The following is a 16596-nucleotide window of genomic DNA, read 5'->3' on the forward strand; positions in this document are numbered from 1 at the left end:
CTGCCAGTTATCAGAACAAATCTTAGAGCATCATGAATGAGGAAGAATAGGTGGACCAATAGGGAACAAAATTCACAGAGAGAAAAAAATAATACTAAGACTAGAAAGAGAAGAAGGGTCCTGGTTGTAAAGAACTTTAAATGACAAACAAACAAAAGAGTTTATAAAATGGAAATGACATATTTAAACTCATAATTTGGGGAAAATCCTTTTGGTAGCCTGGATTAAAATGGAAAGAGACTAATTAGGAGGCTACTGAAGTAGTCTAAGAAAGAGGGGCTATGGGCCTCAACTAAAGTGATGGCTTTGTTAGTAGATAGAAGACATTATCTATACTGTGGGGAAAGAAATGGCAAGAACTGGCAACTGACTATATATATAGGCTAAGAATGAGAATGACACTAAAACTATGGACCTAGGGGTCAAGAAGGATGGGACCTTCTAGAATAAGGGGAATTTAAATTAACAAGTTTAGAAAAGGAGTGAGTTTGGGAGAATAAGGGTGAAGATGTCTGATCTCTGGAGGTTTATGCTCTTGTTAATAATATATACAAGGATGTGTCTGCTAGTTAAATTTTTTATAACTGCCAAGTACTAACCACTCAGTGGAAACAGTTAAATTATTATTTTTTTAATAAATGTATACTCACATGCATTGCTTTAATAGTGAAATGAGGCCATTTTCCTTTTAAATTCACATTTCTATGAAGTCTCTTTATGACCCTCCATCCTCAACCAAGTCAGCATTCATGTGCAGAATCCAAGGAGAAGCCCTAACTCCTTAATGTAAATCCCACCTTGGTTAAGAAAGTCTTAAGCTACTCCCTTTGGCAATCTTCAAGTCAGCCAAAAACAAGAGAAAAATTCCTTAATATTTCTTTGATTATTTCTTCTCTGCTTACCTATTCAAATTTAGTACTTTTTTTTACATCTCCAAACAGTTGGGAAGATCACGCCCAATTTATAAGACTGTGAAAAAGCTCAGCTTAACCCAAATGAAATAGTTGGATTTTTTTTAATAGTCTTCTAGCTTTTATTAATAACTAAAATCCTAAACAGAAAAGATAGGGATGAGCTCTCAGATCTCACTCTCAGCATCACATCTGGCTGAATTTCTGGGAACAAGAAAACTAGAACAACTCCAATATGGATCAGAGATCTGAACATTTTAATACAGGATGTTCCAAATGTCTTAGTGCAGTTTTAAGCTTTAATAGTTCTGCTTCCCTGCATAAAAAGAGAAAGCTTGTGAGTCAGACAGGGTATGGGGAATTGGACTGCTACTTCCACAACTTCCCCTTCCCCCAACATTAGATGTCTTTGTTGTTAACAGCTGGAGATGTTATGCTAAATAGAGTGATGGTGGAGTCCCTATTCTCCCACACCCACAAGCTTATCTGAAATAACAAGACTTTATACTACTCAGATAGCCAGTTGAAAACCATTGTTGGTGCTGAAACCCTTGTGCCCCTAATAGCAATTTGGAAAGATCCTGCCCTTTCCCTTCCCCCAACACTTTTTCTCCACTGGCTGGCAGAGACTTAACTCAAGACACAGACCTGAGAAGCATACTCTTTTTACTGTCTGGAGATGTCTACTGGCTATAAAGAACAGCCTATGTTAGTTTCATTACAAGCACTTTAAAGTTTTATGGATATGGCCTGTTTCTTTCTCGCCAGAATGCAATACTTTGTTTATTATACCAATCACTCATTTAGAAGGCAATTGTAATGAAATAAAGGAAGTAATGTAAATTAGAAAATCTAATCAATTCTTCTCTTTAAATTGTTTGTTTTGTTTTTCTGTGAAGTCCCAAAATAATCCCAAAGCATTTGGAGAAAGAAGCAGAGCATTACAACAGCCTTTTCTTTTTTTAAACCTTTACCTTCTATCTTAGAATCAATACTGTGTATTGGCAGAAGAGCAGTAAAGGTGGAAGGGACTTGCCCAGTGTCACACACACCACTAGAAAATGTCTAAAACCAAATTATGAACTGAGGACCTCCTGTCTCTAAGGCCTGGCTCTCAATCCATTCAATCCCCGGGGCAGCCTTTTTAAGTCAAGAAATTAATGGACTCTATCTCATCTTTGTATCCTAAAATCTGACACAGTCTTTCACCAAAGTAAGTATTTAAAAAATACTTGTTGAATTAAGATACTGAAAACAAAGATTAAAGCCCAGTTTGTCAAAAGATAGAAAGACAGGAACTGAAAGTAGGAGTCCTGATTACCAAATGCAATAAATCAAAAAATCAGTTTTGAGTGTTCAGACTTATGTTTGTTGTTATGGGCTCTGCAAAAGAGACAGAAGACATTATTGTTATTGGGGAGGGGGCATCTAATAACCTATATGAGGAGATAAGACTATACCAGTGAAAACAGAAAGTAACAAGTTAAATGCTAAATTTCAGAGAAGAAAGATTTCAAATCAGAATTGTCAGTGTAATGAAAATATGAAGTTAAAAGTCAAGAGACTACTGGCATAAAGGGAAAGAGCAATAAATTTTGAAGAAGGACCTATGTTTAAATCCTGGCTCTGACATTAATTTAGTTTCACTGTGAATTAAAGGAGTTCAATTAACGACAACAAATTGGGGAAAATGGACATAGAAGCAGAGTAGATTGTTTTGGGTTATCAGGTTCCCTAGACCTGGATTCTCATTCTTTCTGTACTACACATCAAGTTCTGTGAACTTATGTAAGTCATTTAACTTGTAACAGCTTTGGTTACTCCTAAATGAAACAAAGAAGTTGGATTGATGATATTTAAGCTCCTTCCCAGCTCTAAAATCATGAGATTGTGTATGATACTAAGGTTTCAAAGAGAAGGCAAGGTTTGCTTGGTCCTCGAGAAATGGATAGGATTTGACTAGAGGAAGAGCAGGAAAAAAGAGCATTTGGCAAGGGGAAATAGAAAGTAACATACAACATAAACAAAGGCATAATAAGACAGTAAAGAAAATGGCAGCATAGAGACTAGTTCAATTATAATAGAAGATGGGAGTTTTTGCAAATAAATAAAAATAAGTCAGACAAGCAGTTGATATGTGATTCTAGAGGACTAGAAAGTTTAACCCAGGAATTCAGAGTAGGCAATAGGAAGCAATTATAGGGTCATGAGTGTTTTTAAGAAAGCAACTTCTAAGAAAGTTAGAATGGAGAACAGATAAACTTTAGCCTGCAAAGCAAGTTATGTAAAAATGGAGATTTGACACCGGACTTCAATTTCCAGGAGTTCTTGGTATCTCCCAGAGTTCCCCATAATTCCAGGTGAGGTCATCATCTGGGCCTCGAGGAGAGAGGGGTTTTTAAACGGACTCTGCATTCTGCTCTCACTCTCTTCATGCTTCCGCTTCCAAGCACATGCATCTCTCAAGATGTAGTGCAAGTGAAATTGACTGGGTCTTTCTGCTGCCACGTGCTTTCTTATTTTGTATTTTCTTTATTTCTTAATCTTTAATAAACCTCATAAAAATATAATACTTTTAGCAGAGAAACTAATTTTAACTGTTACCATTTTTGGCGACCACTAGATTGGATGAGAACTTCTCAAAAAAAAAAACACAAAAAAACATAGCCTATATAATGAATTCTAAGCCACATTTCTCCAAGATGCTTTTTTAGAAAACTGTCTTGATCAGCTCTGGGCTTCAGCCATCCACTTTGGAATTTCTTGATTCAATATCACTTGCCTGGACCCAGCCCTTCCGGCCCGGCTACTGTTGCCTATAATCTGGACCTGTTTGATTCAGATCTTTCACCTGGTCCCGGCCCTGCCCACCCCGGCTGCCTGCTCCAGCTCTGGCTCCAGCTCTGGCTCCTGCTCCTGGCCTCTCTCTTGCTCACCTGGCCCAACTGATCCCGGCCCAGCAACCCTGGCCTCAGAGCAGATCTCTCTTCACCCCAGGCCCAAGACTCACTTCTACCAGCAGTTAAAAAAACAGGGTTAATTTTCCCTTAGATTATGATTAGCCTCCTCATGGACTGAGGGCAGGGAATCACAGGGAGGGAGTAAGAAAGAAAAGAAGGAAGAGACTTTTCCAAACAGGAACTTAAAGCATGGCTAATTTAAGAGGATATCTTTTGACTGTATTGATTCTTTCATTTATTTCACCTGTGTGCCAGGGGAAAAATTAATCTCCCTGCAACTCTTTAGCCAAATCTGGGGAGGCAGCTGGGTGGCTCAGTGAATTGAGAGCCAGGCCAAGAGATGGGAGGTCCTTGGTTGAAGTCCGGCCTCAGACACAAAATGATGGTGTGGCCCTGGACAGGTCATTTAATCCCCATTGCCTACCCATTACCAATCTTCTTTCTTCTGAAAATAGGCATCTAAATGGATAAAACAAAAAACCCAAGGAACTTTAAAGAGACTGGAGATTATATTTTTAGGGCATTTCAGACTCCAATGTTTTATAAAAATCTCTGTATACTATTACATTTGCTGATTGTTTTGTTTAAGGTTCAAGTTTGTGATTTTAAGTTCATTTATTACTGCATTCAATACTATTCTGTTTCACTAAATCATTTTAATGTACTGGGTTTTAACTACTGTTAAATTCTGTTGCTTTCCCCCTATAACCATAATGAACAAACATAACTGAGTAGGCCCATATAAAAACAGCTTTTCTATTTTTGACTTTGTAAATTGTCACATAGATGATGATGGATGGACTTCATCAAAAGCTATATACAACTTTAATAAGCCAAGAATTTATTTGTAATTTTAAGGGTTCTTTAAACTCGATTTTTAGAATTTTTTCTTAACAATCTCTGGTCATAAGACCCATTCAAGTAGCTGAAGTGAAATATAATTATAACCACCAACCTCCTGCATTTATAAAAATGTGAATGGAAGCTGGGCAATTAATCCCAGGGCATATACCCCTAGAAACCTCCCAAAGGGGAAAAAAAAGGAGCATCTCTCATTTATACTCTTCAGCTCATTTTACTTCCACCAGAATGATATCTAGATTCTCTATGATGTTCTAAACCCAAAATGAGTTTTACTTTGTTTAAAAATAGCTTTACCAAGGTTGAAAGATTTCCTATGACTATAAAAATTTATGACAAGTATCCATTTTCTTTAAATGGCATACAGCAATTCATGTGAAATATAATAGTGTGTTTGTTTGCTATTGTAATTAACTGGGCTATTAAGAATTTTGGGGATACTGATTCCTACATATTTGTACTACTGTTCTTTAAAACTGAAAAATGTTACCTTGTTCAATTCCTTTCCTTGCACTCACAGTGGATCATGACCAGATATGAAGAGGAAATGGATCTTATTTTTGGTGAGAAAGCCTTGCATTCTATATTTTCTTAGCTGACACAGTGTGTCAATGATTACAAGCTACATTTTTGAATTTTTAAAACTCTTTTATTATATTTTTCTTGCATGTGCAACATACTATTTCAGTTTTTTATTTTTTCTCTCCTTTTTATATTTGAATCACATGTCATCGGTATTAAGATTTTCTTTAACTTTTTTGATTTTGCAGTAATATAAGTTTAAAATACATTTGCTATAATGCTAATGCAAGCCCCCAAAGCTTGAGATGATAAAAACGATGCCACTAATTGTTTAAAAAAAATTATGGGACTTTACTTAATGATTCTGTCTGATTCCAGAACAAGACATACAAAAGAGCCAATGCACAGGGCCAAAGATAACCCACCCAATCCAGGACGGATTGATGCACTTCTAAGTCAATACAAAGGACTGAAACCTAGTGTGAAAACTCAAGGTTATGACGTTTAACATATGTTAAGACGTTGGCCTTCCTCGTATACACACTCACTCTGAAAATACTTACAGAACAGTATCCCTAACTTGGCTCCTACTTGGCTTCTATAATCTAGTCCCTTTTCTGTCTTTCATAATGTGGCAAACTTTCTGTAGTCCTGGCTACTAACTGGGTAAATGCTTAATTACTTAGATCATTTTAATTGGGCCCTGAATAAAGGACCTGTTATAAATTTACTTTTCCTTTACTTGAAATTTTTACACATAAGACTTTGATATGTCTATATTTTCATCCAGAAATTTCTTTTTTACTTGGATTTTTCTGATGTCTTTTTAATTTCTCTTCCCAATTGATTCACATACCTCATAACTCAGCCATGCATCTCTAAGTGATACTGTGTTTTGCAATCACCCTCTTCACGGGGAAATGTAAAAATATTATTATTTTAAATTGCAAAGTTTAAATTCCTTTTGAGAAGAATTTTAGGTTAAGAAATATGCGACCTCTCCAAATCCAGAAACTGAACTGTTTGGAGAAAACACCATGAAGAAGCCTCCAGACCACAAGCTGCACGAGAAGATCAAGAATGAACTTTGGTGTGGTTGATTGAATACTTATTTGTATGTATGCTTTCATACCAATGGGGGCTGCCCCCTAACTGGCTTTTTGTCAATGCGTCTAGCAATTATTGGTTTTGTTCTTTTTTCCTCTTATCCTAAAATTATTGTAATCCTTAAGTTGATTATGTTTTCATGATCCTTTGGGGAAAATCTTTTTCCCAAACGATCAAACAAGGAAATGTAAAAATGGAGATTTGAACCCTCGACTTGAATTCCCAAGAGTTCTTGGTATCTCCCAGAGTTCCCCATAATCCCACGTGAGGTCATCACCTGAACCACAGGGAGAGAGGGGTTTTTAAACAGACTCCACATTCTGCTCTCGCTCGCTTCATGCTTCCGCTTCCAAGCACACGTGTCTCTCAAGATGTAGTGTAAGTGAAATCGAATGGGCCTTTCGGCGCTCCTAATCACATGCTTTCTTATTTTGTATTTTATTTCATAATCTTTAATAAACCTCATAAAAATATAATACTTTTAGCAGAGAAACTAATTTTTACAGTTAAAAGGTTGTTGAAATAGTCTAGACTTTTCATGATGAGAATATGATCTAAAATAGTGAACATGAGACTAGAAGGAACAAGTAAATAAGAGAACTATTTTGAAGGAATATCATTTTAAAGATACTGTGAAAGAAAATGTGGAATAGGAGAAAGGGCATTTTCAGATTTAAGTCCTAGCTGTCAATAGTAATATGACCTTAAAGAAGTCACTTCATTTTTGTGGCAAAAGCAATTTCTTCATTTATAATATGATATGAAAACTATAAAATGTAAAAAAAAATAGAAATAACTATAACATACTGCATATTTTTCATATAATTATAATTTATTATTTCATTTTACTCATCTTTTCAATAAAGTTCAGATAAAATCTGTCTGAGACAAATCACTCTGCTAATTCCTTTATAATCAATAGACAATTGCTCAAAGGAATTGCTTTTGTAGCATAACAAAAATATTACGATGTAAGCTCATCTTCTACAGGGTGATTGAAAGCATTGTCAATACAACTCCAAAAGCAAACAAGGAAACTCCCAAACAAACAATAAACATATGATTCATGCTTTGCTTAAAACTCTGTATGGGAGTCTCTAGGAGCATGAAGGACATCCCAGGCATCTGAGAAATAAGCAGTACACATCATTCTAGAGTGTTGGAACTATGCCCAAAAGGCTATAAAACTGTGCATTCCCTTGACTCAATAATACCACTCCTAGATCTGTATCTCAAAGACATCAAGGACAAAGGAAAAGGACCTATACGTACAAAAAAATTTATAGCAGCTCTTTTTATGGGACAAAAAATTGGAAATTGAGGGGGATACCATCAACTGATGAACAACTGGACAAGTTGTGGTATATGACTGTGAGAGGATAGTATTCTGCTATAAGAAATGATGAGCAAGATACTTTTAGAAAATTCTGTGAAGACTTACCTGAACTAATACAAAATTAAATGAGCAGAACCATAATATTACATGAAGGTCAACTACAAATGATTTAAACTATTCTCAGGAAAACAATCCAAAACCATTCTGAAGTATTTATAATGAAAAATGTTATCCATCTCCACAGAAAGTCTGAATATAAACTAAAGCATACTTTATTTACTCTATTATTTTTTGTGTTTTTGAGCCTGCATTTTCTATTGCAACATGGTGAATATGGAAATGTTTTATATGACTGCACATGTATAATCTATACCAAGTTACTTGCTTTTTCAAGGAAGGCAGAAGAAAGGAAGAGAATTTGGAACTCAGAATTTTAAAAAACGGATGTTAAATTTATTTTTACATGTAATTGAGAAAAAATAAAAATTAAATGAAAAAAAAAAGGAAGAAAGCAGCAGCATAGGCAGGATGTCAATCTAAGCCATCATACTAGTCAAAGAGTAAATTTTCCAATGTACCGTGTGGACTCTCATATACTTTCTCCCTCAAACTTGCAAAAACCCCAGGCAAACTCCACAAGAATCAACATTAGGTTCACTGGAGCTAATTTCACTAGTACTAACACCATTTACCTTTTGGCAGTGCATTCCTTTCTCAGTTCACTTAAGGATTCCTTGTGCAATTGCAGCTTGAGGTGCTCAGATTCAAATGTGCTTCCTAGAAAGAGATAGGACAAGATTTTAAAATGAATTATACTGTGGATAAGTGACACGGTGGCCTCAGTGGCACACACCCCACACCACCACCCTGAGCTATCTTGGGAACCCGAGACTCTTCTTCCCACCTCGTCAACCCATTCCCTTCCGAGGCCCCCTAGGCGTCTCTCCTTCTCTTCCCGAGCCCAACGCACCAGGGGTCTGTGATCATGGCCTCTCTTTTCAAGAAAATGGCAGATGATGTAATAAAGGAGTAGAATCGAGAGTTACGAGGTACACAGAGGGCTATAATGTGAGATCAAGTAGCATTAGAAAAACAGGAAAAACAGCTGGAATTAGAAATTAAGAAAATGGCCAAGCTTGGTATCAAAGAAGCCTGCAGAGTTTTATTTTAGCTAAACAGCTTGTGCAACTGAGGAAACAGAAAACTAGAGTAAGTTCGAAATTTACTTCTAGGTCTACACAAAATAAAGTAATGAACTCTCAGATGAAGATGGCTGGAGCCATGTCAACTACTGCAAAAACAATGCAGGCAGTTAACAAGAAGATGGATCCACAAAAGACATTACAAACAATGCAAAATAGAAGGAAAACATGAAAATGTAAATGACTGAAGAAATGATCAATGATACACTGGATGACTTTTTTGATGGATCTGATAATGAAGAAGAAAACCAGGATATTGTGAACCAGGTGCTTGATGAAGTTGGAATTGAAATCTCTGGAAAGATGGCCAAAGCACCATCAGCTGCTCAAGACTTACCATTTGCATCCACATCAAAAGCATCTACAATCTCTGATAAAGAGATTGAACAGCAACTTACAGTGTTGGGCGTAGATTAGTTGAAATGTATTTATGATGTGTGTTAATGATTTACAATCAGTATAAAACTGGCACAGTGTAGATTTTTTTTTACAAATTTAATTTATTTTTCAGAAAAGACAATCAATGAAGTTTCAATCCACATCTTGTTTTAAATCCTTTTTGACAAAGAATGAAAAGAAAAAAGTTTGAATTTTAATTACCAAATACTTTGAAATGGATTATTCTAAAACTCTTATTGCATGGTATTCTATTTTAAGATTCTGTTAAGGTTAGTGTCAGATCACATTTGCATTCTAAATCCTTTTGCCCCATGAAGAGAAATGACAATAAGAATCAATATGAAGAATTTCAAAAAATTCAGTTGACAAGAGGACTGCATTTACTGCTTATATTTTGAAGAACAGCTAATTCCAATACTATACAAACTATATGATAGTTCTATCAAATTCCTTTTATGACACAAATATAATAATGATTCCAAAGCCAGGCAGGTCAAAAACATAAAAAGAAAACTATACACCGATTTCCTTAATGAACATAGATGCAAAAATCTCAAATACGAAACTAGCAAAAAGACTCCAACAAGTCATCAAAAGGGTTATTCACTATGATCAGGTGGGATTTATGCCAGGAATGCAAGGATGGTTCAATATTAGGAAAACCATACATATAATTGACCATATCAAAATGAAAACCAACAAATATCACATGATTCTATCAATAGATGAAGAAAAAGTCTTTAACAAAATATAACACTCATTCCTATTGAAAACACTAGAAAGTATAGCAATAGAAGGTCCTTTCCTAAAAATGATAAACAGCATTTATCTAAAACCCACAGCCAACATCATCTGCAATGGGCATAAACGAGATGCATTCCCAATCAGATCAGGAGTGAACAAGGATGCCCATCATCACCTCTATTATTTAACATTGTAACAGAAACATTAGCAGTAGCAATTAGAGAAGAAAAAGAAATTAAAGGTATTAAAATAGGCAATGAGGAGACCAAGCTGTCACTCTTTGCAGATGATTTGATGGTCAACTTAAAGAATCCTAGAGAATCAGCTGAAAAGCTGGTGGAAATAATCAACAACTTTAGCAAAGTTGCAGGATACAAAATAAACCGACATAAGGCATCAGTATTTCTATTTATCTCCAACACACCTCAGCAGAAAGAATTAGAAAGAAAAATTGCATTTAAAGTTACTTTAGACAATATAAAATACTTAGGAATCTATCTGCTGAGACAAACACAAGAACTATATATGAGCACAACTACAAACCACTTTCCCCACAACTAAAACTAGATCTAAACAATTAGAAAAACATTAACTGCTCATGGGTAGGACAAGATAACATAATAAAAATAACCATCCTACACAAACTTATTTTCTAATTTAGTGCCATACCCATCAAACTACCAAAAAACTTTTTTACTGAATTAGAAAAAAAACCATAACAAAGTTCATTTGGAAGAATGATAGATGAAGGATATCCAGGGAAATAATGAAAAAAAAATGCGAAGGAAGGAGGACTTGCAGTCCCAGATCTCAAACTATACTATAAAGCAGTGGTCATAAAAACAATGTGATACTGGCTAAGAGAGAGAAAGGAGGATCAGTGGAATAGACTTGGGGTAAGTGACCTCAGCAAGACATAAACTCAAAGATCCCGGATTTTGGGACCAAAATCCACTATTTGATAAAAACTGCTCTGAAAATTGGAAGTCAGTGTGGGAGAGATTAGGTTTGGATGAACATCTCACACCCTAGTAGTAGTAGAAGTAGTAGTCTCTTGGTAACCGAGGATGACGACTGTCTTTGTGCATTTTCATCTATGACAGATGAGTGTGCACAAAGACACTTGTGCGTGAAGGAGATTTAAGTGGAAAAGTCGATGCACAGAGACAGTCCCACTCTCTCGGCGTTGGAAGCCTGGGTCCAGTGGCACGAAAAATCGTTACACCTGGAGACTTCCTCAGCTGCATTGGATGTCCGTGTTGTCTTTTGTGCTCCAACATGCCCTGAGCACTCCACAGTGCTTTGCTGCGTCGCCATCTCAGCTGTTGAACCTTCTTATTGGTTTCTTCCGTCTGTTCAGCCGAAGCAGTCTTCACATGCTGGGTAAGCAAAGCCCTGCTTCACCAGGGGTCGACGACCTGATGGCTACCCTCACAGGCAACGAAGCCGTTGCCTGGGGTGTGGCCACTGCCGCATGCTAGCAACTACTAGGAGCCACAAGTGAGAGTTGGGTGTCAGGTGGGAATCAGAGGCTGGAGAGCTGCCCTAGAAGGGCACGACAAGCTCTCCATACCAGAGATACTACCCCTCCCTGAACACCCCATACACCCCTTTTAATAAACTGTTAGTTTGTTATAATTATAGGTTTTACCTATTATTTTAATATACATATTTCACAGGACAATATAGGAATTATTATGATAAAATGAATATGTATTTCCAAAAAAAATCTTTCTCTTATTTAGTCTTGGGTGTCCTTTTCAGGAAGCTTCTTAGTAATCTGAATTGGATCTTCAATTTGGAAGCTAGACAATCAAAATGCTGCATTTGATATACTATGTATATGTAAGCGGACTCATTTTAATTTTATTTTACATGTAAATGACCTATTGATAAGTGAGAAAGTTTATAATATTGGAATAAGCATATGCAAAGAGAATGGGAAAAATCCAGTCATAGGATCCAGGATTTAGAGTTGGACCTTAAAGGTTAAGTCCAACTCCTGCATTTTACAAATGAATAGACTGAAACCCAAAGAGATCAAATGTGTCTGAGGCAGGAATTGAATCCTGACTTTCATGTCAAGTGTCTTACCTAAAGATTATGTATCATTAGGAGAGAAGTGAGGCAAAGAGAACAGGACCTTCAGGGCAGCACTTTGAACCTATACCTATTTAATTCATTTTTAAAATTATTTAAGAAATATTCTTTTTCATTATTTGAAGTTGGTACCATCAGTAAAAATAGACATTTTCTCATATAAGGAACAGAAAGTATTATATATGACACCCCAAGATAAACTCAATGGATGAATGACTTGAACATAAAGAAGGAAACTATAAGTAAATTAGGTGAACACAGAATAATATACATGTCAGACCTCTGAGAAATGAAGGATTTCAAAACCAAGCAAGACTTAGAAAAAAATCACAAAATGTAAAATAAATAATTTTGATTACATCAAATTAAAAAGTTTTTGTACAAACAAAACCAATGTAACCAAAATTAGAAGGGAAGTAAAAAAATGGGAAACAATCTTCACAAGAAAAACCTCTGACAAAGGTCTAATTACTCAAATTCACAGAGCTAAATCAATTGTACAAAAAAAACAAGCCATTCTCCAATTAATAAATGGGCAAGGAACATGAATAGGCAATTTTCAGTCAAAGAAATCAAAACGATTAATAAGCACATGAAAAAGCGTTCTAAATCTCTTATCATCAGACAGATGCAAATCAAAACAACTCTCAGGTATCACCTCACACCTAGCAGATTGGCTAACAAGACAGCAATGGAAAGTAATGAATACTGGAAGGAATGTGGCAAAGTCGGGAAATTAATGCATTGCTGGTGGAGTTGTGAATTGATCCAACCATTCTGGAGGGCAATTCGGAACTATGCCCAAAGGGTGCTAAAAGACTGTCTACCCTTTGATCCAGCCATAATACTGCTGGGTTTGTACCCCAAAGAGATAATAAGGAAAAAGACATGTACAAGAATATTCATAGTTGTGCTCTTTGTGGTGGCAAAAAAATGGAAAATGAAGGGATGCCCTTTAATTGGGGAATGGCTGAACAAATTGTGGTATATGTTGGTGATGGAATACTATTGTGCTCAATGAAATAATAAACTGGAGGAATTCCATGGGAACTGGAACAACCTCCAGGAAGTGATGTAGAGCGAAAGGAGCAGAACCAGAAGAACAATGTACACAGAGACTGATACACTGTGGTACAATCAAATGTAATGGACTTCATTAGTGGCAATGCAGTGATCTTGAACAACCTAGAGGGATCTATGAGAAGAAACACTATCCACATACAGAGGAAAAAACTGTGGGAGTAGAAACACCGAAGAAAAACAACTGCTTAATTACATGGGTCGAAGGGGATATGATTGGAGATATAGACCCTAAATGAACATCCTAGTGCAAACATCAACAACATGGAAATAGGTTCTGGTCAAAGTCACATGTAACACCCAGTGGGATTATGCATTGGTTACAGGAAGGGCGGGGAGAAGGGAGGGAGGAAAAGAATATGATTTATGTAACCAAGGAATAATGTTTGAAATTGACCAAATAAAAAATAAATAAATTTTAAGAAAATTACATAAGTTCAAATAAATTTCTGAAATTTAACTACTAATAAGCAATCTTCTGATCACCATATAGTTATATATGTCAAAATACACTCATGTGAATGCATGTCTCAAATGAAATTCTAATTTTTTGTTCATTAAAACTATATTTTGTGACATGAGCATTACTGTAACTAATAATGTTCTATAAATTGATAGGGCTAAATAACATTCTTTCAAATATCAGTTTGAAGATGAAACTTGTGAACTTTAAAGATATTAAAATTGGGAAAATTTGGGTTTCCATTCAGATTCTCTGTCTCCTCCCTATATAAGATGGTTTCTTTACTGGGCTATTTATGGTAATTGGAGGTGATGGGCAAACACATTGAGAAATAAGGTAATGGGAAGACAGAATTCTTTCCCTCTCCCATCCTCTACCACCTTCTGCTGTCTTTTTCAAATGGAATCTAGCTGGGATCAAAATGGGTAAGTTGACTGAAATTTTAACAGATAACTCACTCTCTAAAATATAAGAAACAGGGATTTATTTTAAGGAAGAAGGGGTAAAGGGAATTTGTATAGGAGAGAGGGAGTTCAGGATTTCCCTAATCTATTATAAGTCTTAAGATGAATTTAAAAAGTTGTATAGTCTTTAAGAGGGATATTATTAACAGCTTTCAATGGTCTTCGGAGCCAAGCTCCAAGTCTATCAGAGAGAAACCAATAACCAGAAGGGCAGAGAAAATCTCCTTTAGCTCTTCTTTCTCCTAAAGTCTCAGGAAAAAAAAATGAGTAAAAAGCAATTTTTGTCTCCTTATTCAACTGCCTTCTCTATGTCACATTCTTCTCTCGAATTTTCCTTAATGGACAGATCTTCAAGCTTCCATTCATTGCATCTGCTTTTCCAGGTTTTCTGTAGCATTAATCTTTTACAAATCATCCTTTTTGCTTTTAGCAAAGAATGTACCTAGCATTCTGTATTTAACTCTTAAGTGTATCTTAAAAGAATTTCTAACTATTTAAGCTTTAACCCATACAATGTTAAACTATTCCACTAACCCCCATAATAAAAAATCCTACTCTGTCTTAAGTATTCTGACTAAATATTCCTATCCTAAGTATGGTATAGGAAAGTGGTTTCGATCATTGAGATTTGGTACATAAATGTGGATTTTCAGCATAATAGCAAACAAAGAAACAATTTAAATTATTTTTGACAATGTAACTCTTATATCCTAATGTCTATAACTTTTTCTAAGTAAAAGTTTCTATGACTAACAATTTTTACTAATGTTATTATGTAACTTAACTTATATAAATATTGCTATACGTCTGTCACTACATCATCTGGGATTTTGAACAAATATTCTAAGTTTTCCCTGTTTTTGTTAGTAATTAGAATATTAACAAATTATGCTAATCTCGTTAGTCTGTTAGTCCATTAGCATTTACAAATGTACATAGTTTTTTATCTATACAGATTTTACATATGTATAGTTATAATACAATATTGTATGTAATTTCTGTGTAAAGTCATGCAGATAAGAAAATTTTCTTGGTTTATCTGAATCTTCCACAGAAATGTATAAGTATATCAGTATGAATTTTGTGTATGTGTAGCTATGCAATGTGTTGTATACTTTCCCAGTCCATGAGATTCTTTTCTACATTGTGCTCATGTGTAATTGTATATGTGGGTATGTACCTATATGTGAAGTTAACATGAATGTCACATTCTTACATGACCTCATGACCATCAGTTCAAAATTCCAAAGTCTTTCCATGTCTTTGGTGTTGACTTTAGAAACATACGTGTATTGGGTTTCATCTGTGCTGTATACACATGTTGTCTGTCATCTCACTTTGACTGAAGTTCTGTGTTCTTGAACATACAGGAATATGCATGTGTGTAAGCTTTTCACATGTGTGTATGTAAGACTGGTTTCTGTTTCCTTGTGCATGAAAGTTTGAGTTCTTCATGTGTGCTTGTCAGTGTTTATGAAGTGATTCTTCATGTGTGTAAATATCCTTTTCCACATGATAATCTTCATGTATGGGTGGGTATAATATGTTGCAATGTTTAAATTTTTCAAGATGTATTTTATGATTTTGAAATACAATGTTATCTTTTAGCATCTGATGTTTGATATTTCCTTTGTATAGACTGTTTCTCTAAGATGTTCATTTTAAGAGATTCTCTTGACTTGAGGTTTTCTTGGAGATAGAATTTTGCTTTTAGCTTGTGGGTTTCTGTGTTCTTGTTGGTACAGACAATGCTACATGATGATATGATGTATTTCATAGAGTTGTCTTCTTAGTCAAGTAACTTTGTTTCATTTCCATTGTTGTTGCAAGCAGAGATTAATTTTCATTAGAGCTATAATTCTAATGTGTATGAATGTCTCAGATTCTCTCTCTCTCAGAACTTTTAAATCATTAATCCATTAATCAGTATTGTTACAGGTCTACTATACTCCAAGTGCAACGGCTAGAGATACACATAACTTTGAAGACTTCAAGAATTTGTGTGATTTTATTTCATTGGTAACCACATGCATTCACAGCAGTGTGTGTGGGGCGGGGGGGGGGGGGGGGAGACTGAGAGGTATGATATGCAAAAGTACATGGACGAGTTGATATCGTACTAGATACTCACTTGTCTTGTTTACTCTACCATGGTACAAAAAGCTCCCTGTGAATTTGTTGCATATTTTCATTGATTGTCTTTAAATTCAAGTTTTGTGTTACAATTATCCTCCCAAGGCATAGTACAAATCCTTTGAGCTCTAAATCCAAGTGTGCAAAGTCAGTGATTCATCTTAGTGAGAAAATAAAGGTGTTACATAAATTTTGTGCAGGAATGTCTGTAGCTATAATTGGCCTAACTGAAGAGCTGCCTAGGGAAATCAAGACTGCCAAACCCATTATTGACTGCAGTCTCATGATTAAACATCAACTCACCTTTGCTATGC

General features: G+C 35.5%; 1 protein-coding gene and 1 pseudogene across 2 annotated transcripts in view; one reads left to right on the plus strand and one right to left on the minus strand.

Annotated features, from left to right (window-relative positions):
* The window catches only part of UVRAG (UV radiation resistance associated), a 453313-nt gene that overhangs the window by 207974 nt on the left and 228743 nt on the right, over window positions 1-16596 (minus strand). For both annotated transcript variants that reach the window (XM_056794952.1, XM_007490950.3), the window contains exon 9: window positions 8390-8474. In XM_056794952.1, coding sequence (XP_056650930.1) covers window positions 8390-8474 — 85 coding nt within the window. The remainder of the gene's footprint in view (window positions 1-8389; window positions 8475-16596) is intronic.
* Window positions 8683-9316, plus strand: LOC100010311 (charged multivesicular body protein 2b-like; annotated as a pseudogene).

Source organism: Monodelphis domestica, chromosome 4 (assembly GCF_027887165.1).
Source record: "Monodelphis domestica isolate mMonDom1 chromosome 4, mMonDom1.pri, whole genome shotgun sequence".
In the NCBI taxonomy this organism is placed as follows: Eukaryota; Metazoa; Chordata; class Mammalia; order Didelphimorphia; family Didelphidae; genus Monodelphis; species Monodelphis domestica.